The following is a 16,615-nucleotide window of genomic DNA, read 5'->3' on the forward strand; positions in this document are numbered from 1 at the left end:
TGTTACATAGCATCTGTCATCATGGCTTAGGCCAGGATACTTTCACTTGGACCACATGCAAGGAAAGAACGATCAGTCTGCCGCTGAAGTGCTGGAGCTGAGATGTCATATAGGCTGTGTCATAAATACTTTGAAGGTGAATATGAATGGAAAAAGACAGAAATTCAGCAGAGAAAACAAGTGGAAATGTGAAAAGAGAGCCGCAGAGGCAAAAAAGGTCATGAAAGAGTCCCAAAGTAAGATGGAGGAGTTTATAATCTGGTGTCATTTTTCCAGCTGATCACTCAAAAACAAACAGACGCATTGCCATCACCAAAGTGTTTTTCATACAAATTACAGAAACTTTAACAATAAACTTTTGGTTTTATTACTCAGGCTTTGAGCTATCTGTAGTGAGACGTCACGCTGAAACAAAAGATCAAATAAACTTCATTTGTGGTGATCAAAGCAATGAAAAATTGCACTTTAAAAACATTCAGCAACACCCTGTCAGCAGTTTTTAGGCGGCATTTCAGAAGAATCTAGTTCCAATTTAATTAGTTAACAATAAGATGTCAGGACTAACTTCTTCCTTAACTAAACTCAAGTTGTTTCTTTTTCTAACATTTAATGGAAATCTATTTTATGTTAAAAGAGCTAAATTTAAGTGGAACAGGGAACAAGGAAAAACAATGTTGGAGGTGATATTTCATAAATACATCCATTTTCAGGCTAAAGGTTTTTTTGATAACCTTCGAGTTAAAGCTGTTTAAGTTTTTGGGCAATCTATGTAAATCCTGCAAGGTACACACATTGCATTCAGATTTGTTTTTTGGTGCAGTAATGTGCTGCTGTGAATATATTAGTCATAAATACATCAACGTTGTATAGTCTATTAGTATTTTGAATATCATGCCCTTCTTTTTTTTCTGCATTTGTCTTCTGAAAAAATCAATACATATTTCCCAGAAGAGAAGTCTTACAAAATATTCCTGAGAATAATTTGAGATTTCAGATTACTTTTAAATGAGGTCTCCATTTTTCTGTGGTTGGTAACTACCATCATCATTTCCAGTTCCATCCATTTTTGTTACTGCTTATCCAATTCTGGGTAGTGGAGGAGGGGGCTGTAGCCTATCACGGCTCACTTGGTTGGCAGGCCCATTTCCAGTTATTGTATTTATTTATTTATGCATTTGTAGAAATGCTTTTTTTTTTTTAAAGCAAAATACAGGAACAAGATTTCTTCATTGGTGCTTTGTTGCAGAACAAGGAGCAGTTAGTCAATACAAATTATTCTTGGATGGAAAGATGATGTAATGCTGCCTTTAACTGTGGGAATAGATGTTGAAGTCTTATTGAAATAATAGAAACTTCATGGAAAAACAATAATTATTTGATGGAGGGAAGAGGTAACCTGTGTGGTGTGATCATAATCGTTTTTTTGAGCCAACCATTGTTGAAAAGGGTTTTTTTTCTGAATATAACATAATTTTATTCTGAATGATAACAATTACTAGGTGAAAAGAGCCTATCTGAGACAGCCCATCAACAGTATGTATGTATATATAAACCAGATTTTTCTGTTTTTGGTTATAAATCATTTTTAATTCATGGATTTTTCATGTGTTTGTTTATAAATATGATGCAAAGAATTGAAAAATCAAAGGTATAAATTCCACTTCGATCAGGTTATTCGTAAAGATAATTTTCCCATTCTTGTATTTGTTTGTCCAAATAAAATCAAACATATTTTTCTACAGTATGCAGTATTATATTAAAACAATATGAATTTATTAACTTTATTTTCTCTAAATATGTGAATCATTTTTTTAGATATGGTTCATTAACTCGGACGTTTAACTTAAATCGACTTTTCTTTCCTTTGGGGTAGAGTTAGGAAAATGAAACAATGAACACCTCGGAAGAAATGAAGAAACCGTGTTCCTGTCTTTTATGTGGTCTTTTCTACAATATATTATTTTTTTTCTCTCTCCTCCAAAGTGAATCTCAGTCGTGCCTCATGGAGAACTGGATGATGATTCCTCGTAGGCTCCCAGTTCCCACTGAGCGACCCAGACCGATGGACGACATCTGGAATCTGATGCTGTTTTCTGGCAGACGATGACGACATCAGCTCAAATAGCTTTTTCGGTCTCTTAAACTCATCTGAACTGATGCAGATCCTATTGCCTTTCACATCATGATCTTGTAACATGCAGCTTTTCCAGCCCCTCTGTTTTTTGCTTAGTTTATCTTTTTAAACAAGCTTATATACGTTTCCTTTCTGGAATCCACTGTACATCAGTTGTTTTATTTCCTCTCTGTTGCATACTTTACTATTAATTATGTTTTGTAAGGTGACCTTGATTGTCAGCGCCATTGAGTAAAGTTTTTTATTATTACAATCAACTCTGAAACCAGTTTTCACATTTTTCTTTTACATCTTTTACATCCCTAATTATTTCAGATCATTTATGCTAGCCTGTAGGCCATCATTAATTGAGAATAACATCCTTTGTAAATGTGTCCATCTACAGCAAGGCACATTGTTTCTTACAGGTTTTAATAGGAGGTTCAGTTTGTCACCATAAATGATATTTAAACAACAGAATCTAGTAGCTGAAAAAGAGGACGTAGCATGTCTGATTTAATGGGCACTTGAGCAGATCTTTTCTTTAAAAGTTGCTCCTACCACCTCCTACCACACACAAATGGAAAAGTATTCGTTATATCATCCTCACTTCTATAGCAAGACAAAGGTAAATCAGTCATTCATTTAGCTAAGGAATTAGGAAAAACAAGCAGGAGAGTGCTAGTTTGGTTCACTATGCAATATCTGCTTCTTCTTACACTGCAGTGACTTTTAGGTGTAATAACTCACCTCATTGAGGGACACCATAAAAGTAACGTTGCTTCCAACAGGGGAACTGAGCTCTCCCTGACTGGTGGACAGCTGGAGGCCTCGGGGTGCTCTGGGACGACACGGCTGCCTCCTGGGCGAGTACACATTCCTCCCTGCCTCCTTACAATTATTGGACAAAACCTTCCGATACCTTTTGAGCACACGGTAAGTAAAGAGCATCGTATAACATCACATCACATAACAGAACCCAGCATTAGATACATGTTTTACCAGTCTTCAAAAAAATAAAGACTTAACTGTTAAGTGCCAGTAAATTTTCATACAGCTATTTACAAAAAGAGAAAAAAAATGTTTTTCCCAAAAGATTTTTTTTTCTGTGTTCTCCACTATCACATTTATTTTTTATTTATTTCCGCTTGGAAGATGCTCCTCAGTTTTATTTCTGCAATTTAGTGCAGGAAAATAGCACCCAGCAACAGCACATACTGTGCATTTGGCAGAATACAGACCTCTATGAGCACACTTAATTTTGTCAGTTTCCTGAATGTAAAAGAGCTTCATAACAAAAACCTGTTTTGAATTATTATACATTATGAATTATTATATATTTTAGAATTGGGAAATAATGCAGATTGGGCCCTCAGAGCCTTATTTCTCAACCAATAGGAAGTAAACTATTATTTTCTGTGTATGTACTACACAACATGACAAACAAGGTGGAATGGGATATTGTTTTGTGATGGACTGAACATTGGGGGCCACTTACCCTGTGCTGTTAAGGAAGCTTTGGCTGGTGCTGCAGCTTTTAGCCGCACCGTTTGGATTAAACCAAAAAGCAGGGGAGCAATTCCCATCTGCCTGGCGCTCCCATCCATAATCACTGCCAAAGCAAAGCAAAACAAAACAAAACAAAAGAAACTTCATGAAATGATAAACACTGCTACTCAGAGTAATCGAGCTATGCAAGCTTTTGTAGTGGGGCAAATGCTTTGCATTTGGAGCTTCATGGCATATTTTAAGACCATAACTAGAGACATGATTGTCAGACATGTGGGATCAAACAGAATTTCAGACAGATGGATAAAAGATATTTAAAATTCATTTAACAATCCATTATTAATTGAATTCTAATAAGTCACTTGACATTATGCAAATCACAGCAGCGCGATGAAAAGTTCTTAACTCCGATCCATATTTTTCAAACTATAATTATATCCGATGAACAGAGTCATATTGGTTATTCTGTAAATATGCAGTGTAAGAGGGATATTAAGCCTTATGAAGTTCTGCAAACTGATACTTTTGTTCTTTTATTACAAATGTCGACAAGCAGCCCTAATTACGCACAACTGAATTAGATGTTCAAAGAAGAGAGGGTGTTTGGTAAACATGTGATGAAAGAAATTAAACGTCACTGGGGATAAAAAAGTGAGTTACAATATATTCCCTGCTAGGAACACTGTAGAGAATATAAGTCATTACCATTCAAAATCATAAGCTGTGCAGGGGCATGGCTCTGAGGAATAGATCCTGGAATAGTCTTGGGCCAGCATGCAACGGTTGCCTGGCCTGCGCTTCATATAGATCTGCTTCTCACCCATCACACAGAGCTCTCCCTATATCACAAAGAAGGAAAGAAAAAAAGCTTGTCTCCTTTTTCACAAGTCTGAAAGAAACGAATGTGCAAACACATGCTCGAATCATTAATAAATCAGATGTGATTAATAATCCTGTTACCTTGTTGTGCAGGTACCATGTCTGATAATCTCCATCCATGCATCTCCTGCTAAAGAGGCCTTTGTAGTCAATCTTAATCAGTTGCCACTCTGACCGATGGCTGAAGTGCCCAAAGAAACTGAACGATGATGCATAAGAAAAGCAAGATTATCTTGAGACATAGACATGCAGTTTTCTGATATCATATTCAGCACCTGCAATCTGAAGTCTGTCATTAATGTTGACAGGCAACATAAAATTCCTCTTGATTAGAAGTCTAAGTCAATCTGTTGAACCTTTCCTTGTTTAAATCAACACAAGAGCTAATTCTTCAGATTTGATATTTGTTCTATTCGTCTTGGACTCAACCCATGTGTCTCCTTACGTGATAATATGATTGTCAGACTCTGGCTCCATTAAAACTCCATCCACATACAGAGGAGCCAAGGAGAAGCTGTGGCGGTCCCATTTCTTTCCTTCATCTAGACTGATCCTGCGTAAAAGAAGACAACAACTGTCAGTGGACGAATATCTACCTACCGTTGTTTATCTATCTGTAGTAGATAAAATTATTGTTTTCTCTGTGCGTATAACATTAAACATCACGAGCACACAGGTTACAGAAAGTAAAAGCAAGAACAAAGAAATATGATAAAAGATTTGAGTTCATTTAGCTTTTGCCGCGGGTGAAAAATGAAGCACCTTGAATTCTCTTCAATGTGAAAAATTATCTTGACAACAGACTGAACAATAGAACAAATGTTCCTTGGCCCAGGTAGATTTTTGAAGGTGACAACAGAAAAGAGAGATATGACTCAGGTTGTAACATTAGAAATAGATTTGGGGGGTTTCAAATCACCTCTCTCGGAGCTTAATCACATTTGACAGGGCTGTAGTGTGCAGGGACATCAAAGTAGATAGTGTTACAGAGCTCCCACAATATGAGGGACTTATGAGGGCATTCTGAGTCTCATATTTCCACCCTGCTCTACTCCTCATTTACATAAAAGCACTCAAACCATCATATCCAACCACGAGTACAAAGCTGTAACAGACTCTCTTCCGCTGGAAATGACTCTGACAGTTCTGAAGCTGCAGCACCGATACAATAATCATGCAAACTTGGCCCATCAGCATTTTAAAACATTAAATATAATCATATGCTGCAACCCCCCCCCCCCCAAACAAAATTGCACTCGTGTAATTTCCCACTACAACCCCAACACCTACAGTTTCTACCTACAGTATTTATGGGGTTTGAGATTACTGAAGCAACTTATACCTACCATAGGTGTCGAATTGGCGCCGCTGCTTGCAATACCGCCAACAAAGCTCCTCCATTGTCAAGAAACCAAACGTTGTACTCTTCATCAAAAATCTGAATCGGTAAATTTGAAAAAGAGGCACATTTGCTCATTTTATTAGGCAACACCATTCTTTAAGGTAACCATACAAAGCGTGTCATGGATGTCACCTGTCTCCAGCTATTTCCTGCGTCAGATGTTATAAACATCCCAAGGTTGGTGGAGGACAGCTCTGTTCCAATATTCCCTGAGTCCAAAAACATGCATAATTTCAGTCAGTATTTAGATAGCAAAGACTCACTATAGCTCATAACTCACCTATGTGCACAATCAGCTGATAGAAATCACTCAGAAGCTATGTATGTTTTCATTTTCCACTGCAGGTAAATGACAGTTTATGACTTAGCCTGATCTAATCATCTCACCTGAAATATCAGATCTGAGAAGTTTTCATATTTGACTTCGATGACATAAAGAGGCCACTGTGTGATTAATTGTGTGTCAGCTGAACTGCTACAATGTATTTACCTGAAAAACAATGGATAGCTACAGTACTGTGCAAAAGTCTTGAGCCATGGCTCATTTCTTTATATTTGGCTGCAGAGGATACGGGACTGTCTTGCAATTTTTATAGGGGTCTTCAGCGATAGTTCTCCGGGCTTTCTGAAGGTCTTTCATAGATTTCCTTTGGACATTGGCTGTGATCGCTCTCCTTTTCAGTCCAGTTCTTGTGCCTGACCATTTTCAGCAATAAAACAGGCACCTTCCCCAAAACATGAACCACTGTTGTGTCTCCACATCAGTGGAGGCAAGGAACCAATTTTAAATTAATATCCTTAGCAATTTTGTCACAATAACATGCAATTTATTCTGACTTCTTTAGTTGAATCTGCAAAAAATGTCAAAGACAACACATTTTGACAGGTATAAAGTAGTAAATGAAAAAGCTTCATTTTTCAGCATGACAGCGATCCCAAACACACTGTCAATACAGAAAAAGCATACCTGGGTAAGAAAACAGACCGTGGAATACCATCAGCCATGGATTGGCCTCCCTAAGTCCCAGACCTCAACATTAGGGAAGCCATGTGGGATCATCTTGACAGAGAATGGAGCAAAAGGCATCCAACATCCAAAGAAGAAACCTGGAGAAGTATTCCTCTATAGTACTTAAGGAAATGATAAGGAAGCTTGCCTAAGAGAGCTCAGACTTTGTTGAAGATCAAATCAAATACTGACTTTCAAGCTCGAACGAACTGTACAAACTCTGTGCTTCTATATTTAATTTCCATATAAATGTGCACATGTTTCAGTTCTCCAGTGCACCTATCTCCTATTTTTCTATCAAATTATAAAAAAATTACTCAAGACTTTTGCACAGCACCTTAAATGCATGTCCTAATGTAACTCTACCTGTAGCCACAATGATTCCTGGAACAGACTTTTTGCTGGTGATTGGTCCGGATGTGTAAGGATTCTCTGACATCTCCAGATGAAGATGCAGTGAGCAAAATGGCTGTCAACAAAACGGATTCAAATACAGCACAAGTTGAAACAATATATATCTCAGATCTTAACAGCAGCAATTATAATTAGCTTGGCTTTCAAACTATTCTTCCCGTTGAGCGAAAAGTGCTAACATTTTCAGACACCATTTATAAAACAAAGATACTTTGTTCCTCTCATCTCCTCTGCTAGGAGAAAAAAAAAGAAATGGCTGAGAGGACACAGAGGGCATTTGAATTGTTTCATTCTAAAGCAAACAAGGCATGTAATTAAAATTCCCCAAGATGCACTGATAAAAATGGCAAAATTGATTCAAATCATTTCACTCATCTCCCCGAATAAAGCGTACCGAAAAACATCAATACGGCTTTTCATACAGCTGAGGTTGGAGGAGGGGGTCAGGAAGCAGAAGAGAGCATAGTGGTCATTTATAAGACACACAGAAAAACTATAGCCTGCTATTAATTGAGGAATGTACATGGTTTTAAATGGTCCCTGAAGAACATACTGACTGGATTAGGTGAACATCATACCTGCTGAAAAACAACACAGCCACATAATGTAATTCAGTGCAATCTAACTTTCATTAGTCCTGTTTGACTACAGGTACTAAATTGAAATTTCAGAGGTTAATGGAAAGTCTAGACCCCTAAAATGTAATGCAATGACACTCTGTGACTTAAACTGATAATAAGAATATTCCAACAAAGCATCTTTTCAGTCATTTAGGGGACTAAAAAGACAAGTCGATGCTAAGGCTGGCACCTGGCCTGGTGCAAAAATGGCTTTGTCTCCAAGAACATCCAAAACACAGCTGATGAGGCTGAAACATTTGAGGAATGTTTCATGTCATAGGCTTAATTTTGCATGAATAAGAGCATTCATTCACTCCTGCCCAAAGGCTCAAGCTCACCAGAATGCAGTGAAGGTTATTTCCAGCCACATCAGTGGCAGGAGCTGGCAGCAGGGACCATGTTTGCCCCTTGTTGTATGTGATGAAAGTCTTTATGTAATTATCCACCAGTTTGTTGGCAAGATACATGCCATTTATCCCCTCAACCTAAGAAGGAAAACAACAAAAATGCATTCATTACTGTCTAAGCCCTTTTCACTTCTAGTTTAGGAAATTAATCTATAATTATTGACTCGTCTTTTGAGCATCAGTGGAAGCAGTCTGAAAAATCACGGCACTGTAAAAAAAACTCTATGAAAGGACATTTCATGTTTTGAAAAATGTTCTTTGAAAGTACAGCATTATGAGCAAAATATGTAAAGTTTTATTGTTAATAATTCAAAACAGCTTTAAATAGTTTACTGTGTAACGATGCACCATATTTTAGTAGCTGTTCAGACAAAATATACTGCCAACAAAATTCTGATTTTTAATTATAAAAATGTATTGTTAGGATGTTAATGGATTAAAACCTACTATATAATGACAGCTTCATAAATTAACAGTTCTCCTACACAGAAACAGGAAAGGGAGTAAGTGGTGGAGTGCCAACATCACTCCATAAACAAGGCCAACTACACACCTTATAAAAGTCCACTAGTAGATTACCCGCAGGTCCTCTGATGGTTCTCAGGTTCTCTAATGAAAGGATAAAGTAGACCCCGGGAGAGTCTGAGATATACAGGCTGTAAGTGTTGTTCTGATTCCACTCTTGGACAGCAGCAAATACCTGCTTCTCATCTGTGCTGATAATATGCATGTCCTGTAGTAGGATGTGTGCGAGAGAAAAATGGACAGATGGAAAGACAGAATGGGAGAGAATGACAGATGCAGGCAAACAAACACAAAATAGTCTCAGAAGAGATGCCATTAAAAGGCTTAAATTTGACATTTCTTCATAAAAGTCGTGTGACCTAACTCTTAAAACAAAAAGCAACAAAGGTGATTTGAAACAATAACAATATCTTTTCTTTTTCTTAAATATCAAACACTTTTAGGATGTAGTTGTTATTTCTGTTGCTCACCTTTGGCAGACAATATTTAGGTAATTTCATCCGCTTGAATGATTCTCTCATGTAGGAGACAAAGTAGCTGGCTCGTCCTGACTTGGTTACCTTTGCAATGAAGGCAGAAAAGCTTTGTCACTCTGTAATCAGATCACATGCACTGTACATACCCCTGTGTCAAGAAGATACATCATATTTGGAAGTTATTTTTTTCACAGTAATACAAAAAGAAAAGAAATTTAGTTCAGTGGAATTTATTTGCACATTCCCATTATAGGCATTGCTATTGGTATGATTTTCTCCTACATAGAAAAGCCTATGTAGACCATCAGACAAATGAAAACCAAACTGAGATGGGAGGTGTTTACAAGACATACAGTACAGTGAAAAAGGTGCAGAAAGTAAAGTGAAAGTCGTTTTCATCAGTAGCTAAAATGCAGTAAACAAAAAGAAAAAAAATCCTTTTACTGTGGCCATCGTTTTCTTTTAAAACAGCACTCTCGCTTGCAAACACTTTTTCAAGGTATTAGATTTTTTCAAAGCATGTTACCGAACATGCCAAACATTGCTCCTATGGATTCTCTCGTTGGGGATTATATCTCTTTGTATAATCCTGGACCAAACCATCACCTAGTGGAAATTGTGAAAAAAAATGCAATGGTACACCTACTTGTTTTTTTGCTGTTTTTTCAGTAGGCAAAAAAAGGCACTTGCATGCTAATTGATACAAAAATTACTATCAGGTTGCATACTCCTTTACTGCAGTATTGATATCAATAGTGTCACCTATGCCTCCTTCAGGTGACATAGAGCTTCACACAGCACTGTTGCAGACAGAGAGGCACACAGCCCCTCCCCTCACTAGCAGCTAAACACATGAATAGCAGCACAACAAACTTGACAAAGTATCTGAAAGACTGATGTCCCACTCTTCAGGAGGTCAGTGAAGCTCCTGTTTCAACAGCATGTTAGTATTGAACAGTTATCATAAATTTGAACTTGTTAACACATCTTAACGTTAGCCGTTTAGCTAACAGTAGTTACCCACATTATCAATAAGCTAGCAACTAGCAGCTATGGTTAATAATAAAGCAACGCTAATAACCTTATCCTTAGCAAACCTTGTCAGTCCTGCCTATCTGTAACAGGATAGCAATTATTTGTGCCAAAAAACTTGTGTTTCTGTAAAAGTCCCAGACTGAAGCTGGGAAACAGACAGAAAGAGTAGCAGTTTAGCTCTGATTGACAATGAAAACATGATTCCAAATCACCTGAAAGACAAAATAAACAGGTTTGAAGCTGAATACATCTGCATGAACCACTATCTTTAAAAATCTTTTTATTTAAAAAAAACAAATATGTACAAAATATAAAGATATAATAAATAAATTTTTCTGGGTATCGAGTTTGAAATTCAACGTGTCTCTGATTATATGTTTAAGTTTGCCATAATGCTACAAATTGAATCTGGAGTCAATCAAAAGCCTCCTCGACTATACTATATGACACACAGATATCAAACCAATTATAGTACCTAATATTTTGTACAGCAATGCATGAGAGTTGGACAGCACCCCACTCTGTTGTGAAAAGAGGGCATGCAGAGGCTTCTATCGAAGGTGGTATATGAACACTGCTTTCCAGGGTGTTGAAAGCAGACAAAAATTAAGCACAACAGAAATTACTGTCATTATCTCAATTAGTCTAAAGCTAAGAGGCACTGAAAATTGTGCTGGCTTTATCTACAGTGTTTCTTGGAGATCTTAATGCACTACCACTTTCCCTTCCACTTACAGGCAGGGCAACACTACTTGATTGCTTATTTTCTAATCAACTAGAAGGATGGTGTTTGTCCCCCAACACACTACATTAGGACTCTAATGGAATAATCTATCGAAAATCAATGAGCTGCATTTTCCCAGGCCACATTTTTGAGGATGTTGCACTTGGCTGTTCCTTCCCTCCCAAGAGACTTTGGAGGTGTTGAAGACTGCTTATTTCGTTGTAGCCCATAACCTCATTACTCTTTGTCAAGTTAAATCCAACTGCCCCAAGCAATGAAAGTCACAAGAAAGTCATCTGTGCCACCAGATCTCCGTGCAGACACTCCCTCTATGTCCAGTTATTTTCACCAGCATCTTCCTCGTGTCTGCCTCTGCCTTGACGGTCAATCTCATCTCAGCTAAATGCAATTTGGGCTTTTTATTGAATCACCATTTCTGAATCACACTGTGATTTTTTTTTTCATACAGTTTCATTCTTACACTGTAGCCATTCCAATCAAGTCAGTGGATTAAATGTGTTGAAAGTGAAACTAGGTCACTGCTAGCATTGCTGCTGCAACATCATATCATATCAAAAGATTAAATCTGTGAATAAATAAATCAAAATGAACAGAAAATATTTAGGGGTGTTTATTTAAAATGAAAGGAGCCACAGAAAAGTAGTATAATTTGATTTTTTTATTTTCCTCAAATTTAGTTAGTACAGTCAAGGATGACCAAAATGCATCAAGCCTGACCAGCAAGAGAAAATTGCATAGCTGTGGATGGAAATCAATGACAGTGGAGGGCATTTGAAAATTAAATTTTCTAATAATGACCCTGACTGTGGCTGTCTAATTGGAGTCAAAGTCAGAGTGAATGATAATAAGGACACCAACCTGTCTATTCACAGTTCCTTTGCCGCACATTTTTCAGGCATGGAGTATGTCTGTGTGGAAACTCAAAGACTGAGCGTGCCTTGACATGAACGAGACAAAACATAATCAAAACACACATCGGGCCAGTGGGGAACAGGTGTGTTGGAGAAAGCTATTACATGGGTTTTGATGGAAAAGGATGAATTGGGTGCACATGAGAGCAAAATAAAAACAAACGACAACGAAAAAAAAAAAAAGAAAATCAAAAGATCACATAGACAGCAACCTTTGCATGAAAAGATGCCGACGACTGGCTTCGTTTAATCGAGGAAAGTAATCTGTTACTATGCAAACCTGTGTGAAAACATATTCATCCTGTACAACGAGTGAGTTGGTGTCTACGTGTCCAGGGAAGAGGTACTGTCTGTTGCCTTCTGTGCATCGCTGGGCTCTGCACTTCACATACTGAGCACCTGGAAAGAGACAAAAGGAAATCAATCAGAAGTTGATTACAACCATTTATCTTCAAACAGAACTTTGTATGCAGTGGAGCTGCTATACAGTATGTAAATCCAAAATCCACTCCAAGTTCATCGCTCTGAAACAATTTTCAGCTTGTGTAACAGTCAAACACTGACACTAGTCACCAAATACTTTTTAAATCCAAATTAGATTCAAGACTATTAGAGTCAAAGCTCTGGCAGCGTTACACGACAAAGTAAAGTTCAAGATGTTATTGTGCCAGACAAGGAGAGGTTGTATGGTAATTCTGATACACATTTTCTCACCACAGGAGGAATATGAGCATCATTTCTAATGCAGGAGATTCCTTTAATTGGTTTGACAGAATAGACCACGCTGTTTAGAAAGGGGAAGCTGAGGTTTGTCTATGAAACTCAGGGGGGAGATTAAGGAGAAGAAACATCCATCAGCCCACTAAAATTCTCCGTTTTTGTCAGGAGACACCTATTCTGCTTTACTAGACTTCAGGGACCAATCTGAACAGAAGAACAGGTCTCATCTTGCCCGTGACCTCGCTCTAAATGAGAGGCAAGGGGTCCTGTGGGTCTTGCTACTGCAGCAAACTGGAGTGCAGTACTCACGGCCTTTTCCGATGCGCGTCTCAATGTGGACCACATCTGATTCTCTGTCCAGCCCCATTACCGCCCTTGAAAGAAGCAGAGGAGGAGAAAATAGAGAGGAGCGGGAAAAGGTTGGTGGGTAAGAAAAGGAAAAAAAAATATGAAAAGAGGAAGAAGAAGAAGAAAGGGAAGGCTCAGATGAGCACCACAGCTTTAGATGGACGTCGCTATTCTGTGAAACCCATAACAATATGTTTTTATTTCCCGTAGATCAGTCAATGTACGATCTGTGCCACCAGCGGCAATTAATCTCAATTCACCAAGGCATCAACAAAGGAAACGGCAAAAGAAGAGTGGTATGGCATGGGGGGGCTTGACAAAACATCCCCCATTCCCATAAACACATGCCATGGCAAATGTGTGTTTTTACAAAATTGTAGGTGGCTCCAGCCTTATTTTGAAAAATAACTATTTGGCATAATGTGCGTGAAGAAATAGTATTCAAGAGGACAAATAATACATTGTTTCGGGTGCTGCTTCACCCGCTGCGCTCTTCTTATTTATCAAACATCTAACTGTTCATGCATGTGGAGAGGATGTCCTCCAACCAATGTCCTTTCTTTCCCAGCAAAAAACAAAAAACCCACTGGGTTTGACACATACCATGACAAACAGGGATAAACGGCCTCACATCAATATTCACTGCCTTGTGCCCGCACAGTCAAGATTACTAAATGACAGCGACAACAAAAACAGCATGTCATGTTTGTGCTATGGACAAAGAAACATATTCCTTCAGGTCTACGTGACATGGATGTAATCAGTTTTGAGCTCGACTGCTGTGAGTGAGATCTGCTTTTGACTAGAGGTCACAGTCGTGAACACTCTGATGATGCAAATTGCAATCACAGTACAGAAAGAGTTAAAAAGAAAGACGGGAGTCCGCATAATCATACCAGTAGAATCTGCCTGGCATCACGTTGTCATGAACAAGCTGCCATTTCCTCCCAAAGTCCATCGAACTGTACAGCTGCAAGACAAAATGAGGCTGATCTTCATCACGCTTAAAATTTTCAGGAATAAGAAGTTACTGAGCATTGTACATTATTTTATTTCCACTTTAAGGTTCGATGTGGATTCACTCAGAAGATACCTTGCTGTCATGACTATAGGCGAGCATCCAGTTCTCCTGCGCGGGATGGAAGAGCAGGCTCAGGATGTTGAAGTTAATGGGATGCTTTTCAAAGCTCGCCCCTTCATCTGAACTGATGAGAACAGCACTCTCTACTTCTGGGTCACTAAGCACCATTATCTAAAGTACAAAGGGACAGATGATGTGTATTTATATACACATACATATACATGTATGCGTATGTGAGAGAGAGAGAGAGAGAGAGAGAACCATTTAAAAAAATATATTTCAAGCCAGGAAGATGTAATAAGCAACAGGTAAATGCTAACCTTCTGTTTGTTGGTAGGGCAGACGTAGAGGTAACTTAAAACTGTCCTTGAACCCACTTTGTCGTTGAGTTTGGTGTAGGTGCTCCCATAATCAGTGGATCTGGACACAAACAAAAAACATTTCATGTCTGATGAAAAAAATCCATTAGAGACAAATTTGAAAGCCCCATAGCAGAGTGTTGGGATGTTTTAGCCCATTAACTGCAAATCACTTATTCTTTAGAAGACTCCAGAGTATACCATACTTTTTTTAGATTGATTTTCTACCATTCGGGCAGCCTTTTGCTTTAAGGGATGAAATTCTACTTGCACAGTCTACATTCATGCTAATGCAGATTTTGTTGCTCCTGTAAAGTGCTGCGTTAAAAAACACTGCTACACTAAAAAATGCCATTCATTGTAGCTCAGATTATAAAAGGACTAAATGTGTAATGTAATCAGAGGGTGGTGTTTGGCTGAAAAGCAGGGCTTTCAAGTAGTAAGTGTAGAGCTAATTTTTACAGAAATATGCTGGATAAAGAGATAAAATTAATCACTTCTAAAAGTAACCCCGCGGTGCTTTTAGCAAGTAGTGAGCGGGCGTCTATTTTGTTTGTTTGTCTCTTAGGCTTCAGGCAGCAACGCCAAGTATTTTGAGTGGTAAGTAGCAAAACCCAGCTTTGAAAGCGAGATGCTGAGTCACATACAAATTTGCACGGCAGTGTACATGCATATAAATAAATATAAATAAAAGTTAAAGCTTTGAAGTCAGCTTTAATTTAATTTGCTCTAACTAGCTGTAACATCTGCCTATTATTTTTGAAAATACGATATCAGTATTTATATAAATATTTCCAAAACTTTAATTTGCTCTCCAGACTGTGGAGCCTAAATTGCAGATAACCTGGCAACTCATCACTTTTGTTTCAAGGGGGAAGCTACGTTTTAATTACTCTACAATTGCGCTCACTAGCCACTTCATTAGTTACACCTGTTCAGCTGCTCGTTAAAGCAAATATCTAATCAGCCGATCAAGTCAGTGCATTTAGGTGTGCAGAGATGTTCGCGCTGAGCATCAGAATTGGGGAGAAATTTGATTTAAGTAACTTTGAATGGAGTATGGCTGTTGGTGCCAGACGGGCTGGTGTGAATATTTAAAAAATTGAGAGTACTTGGGTATTCCCATGGTATGGTCAGAATTTGGGGTAAACAACATGAAAGCATGGATTCATCCTACCTTGTATCAATGCTTCAAGCTTCTGGTGGTGTAATGGTGTGGGGGATACTTTCTTGGCACACTTTGGGCCCCCTAGTACCAATTGGCAATCATTTAAACACCACAGTCTACCTGAGTATTGTCGCTGACCAGCAGAGTGGCAGAACTCAAATTATTTCAAACTGGTTTCCTGAACATAAAAAAAGAGTTCGCTGTGCTCACATGACTTCCATAGTCTCCAGATCTTAATCCAGTACAGCACCTTTGGGATGCGGCAGAAATCTGCATCAAATGTGTGATCTTATCATGTCAGTATGGACCAAAATCTCTGAGGAGTGTTTCCAGCAGAATTAAGGCAGAAAAAGTCTGTTTTCTCTTTGGCCCTTTGTTATGATCAGCTTTTGTTTAAGCATCAAAGCTTACCAAAGGTTTTTAAAAGCATTTAGGAAAGGTGAAGAAGAGAGCCAAGTCATTTTTGACGCCTCCCTGGCTAGCAGTTGAAGGATTTGTATGCATGTGATAGAGGATTCTCCTGATTTTCCTTCTTAAATACTGCCAACTTCTTCCCGTATCACAATGTGAAGAAAGAATCTTCCAAAAACTGCCCTGTAACTTTGGAATTTTCACTCCACCTTCAACCCTAAAAGGTCCAAATAGCTCATCCTTAATTATAGCAGCTCTTACCAGTACCCCTTTTCCACCTCCACCTCCGCCCGGTGCACTTTGTCTTTAGCAATCCAGCCACGGACACATCCATCTACTCCAAAAACAGTCACTGTCATTTCATCTTGTTCTTGTTCAGCCAGAACTGGAGGGGTTACCCACATTCTTCTGCATTTAATTTGTGCCATTTTTAACAAAACACTTCATTATTTGTTAGTCATTTAAAGAGGTTTTGCAAACATC

The 16,615-nt window shown here is 38.3% G+C and overlaps 1 protein-coding gene across 1 annotated transcript in view; it reads right to left on the reverse strand.

Moving 5' to 3' along the window:
* sorcs3b (sortilin related VPS10 domain containing receptor 3b) overlaps positions 1–16,615 on the reverse strand; it is a 52,404-nt gene that overhangs the window by 11,596 nt on the left and 24,193 nt on the right. The window contains exons 3-18 of the mRNA XM_005474232.3: positions 14,515–14,614; positions 14,207–14,365; positions 14,010–14,083; positions 13,075–13,139; positions 12,326–12,444; positions 9,349–9,438; positions 8,907–9,086; positions 8,285–8,431; positions 7,279–7,381; positions 6,036–6,112; positions 5,848–5,939; positions 4,947–5,054; positions 4,583–4,700; positions 4,328–4,461; positions 3,612–3,725; positions 2,864–3,035 (exon numbers count right to left, since the gene is read on the reverse strand). Coding sequence (XP_005474289.1) covers positions 2,864–3,035; positions 3,612–3,725; positions 4,328–4,461; positions 4,583–4,700; positions 4,947–5,054; positions 5,848–5,939; positions 6,036–6,112; positions 7,279–7,381; positions 8,285–8,431; positions 8,907–9,086; positions 9,349–9,438; positions 12,326–12,444; positions 13,075–13,139; positions 14,010–14,083; positions 14,207–14,365; positions 14,515–14,614 — 1,852 coding nt within the window. The remainder of the gene's footprint in view (positions 1–2,863; positions 3,036–3,611; positions 3,726–4,327; positions 4,462–4,582; positions 4,701–4,946; positions 5,055–5,847; positions 5,940–6,035; positions 6,113–7,278; positions 7,382–8,284; positions 8,432–8,906; positions 9,087–9,348; positions 9,439–12,325; positions 12,445–13,074; positions 13,140–14,009; positions 14,084–14,206; positions 14,366–14,514; positions 14,615–16,615) is intronic.

This window comes from Oreochromis niloticus, linkage group LG13 (genome assembly GCF_001858045.2).
Source record: "Oreochromis niloticus isolate F11D_XX linkage group LG13, O_niloticus_UMD_NMBU, whole genome shotgun sequence".
Lineage (NCBI taxonomy): Eukaryota > Metazoa > Chordata > Actinopteri > Cichliformes > Cichlidae > Oreochromis > Oreochromis niloticus.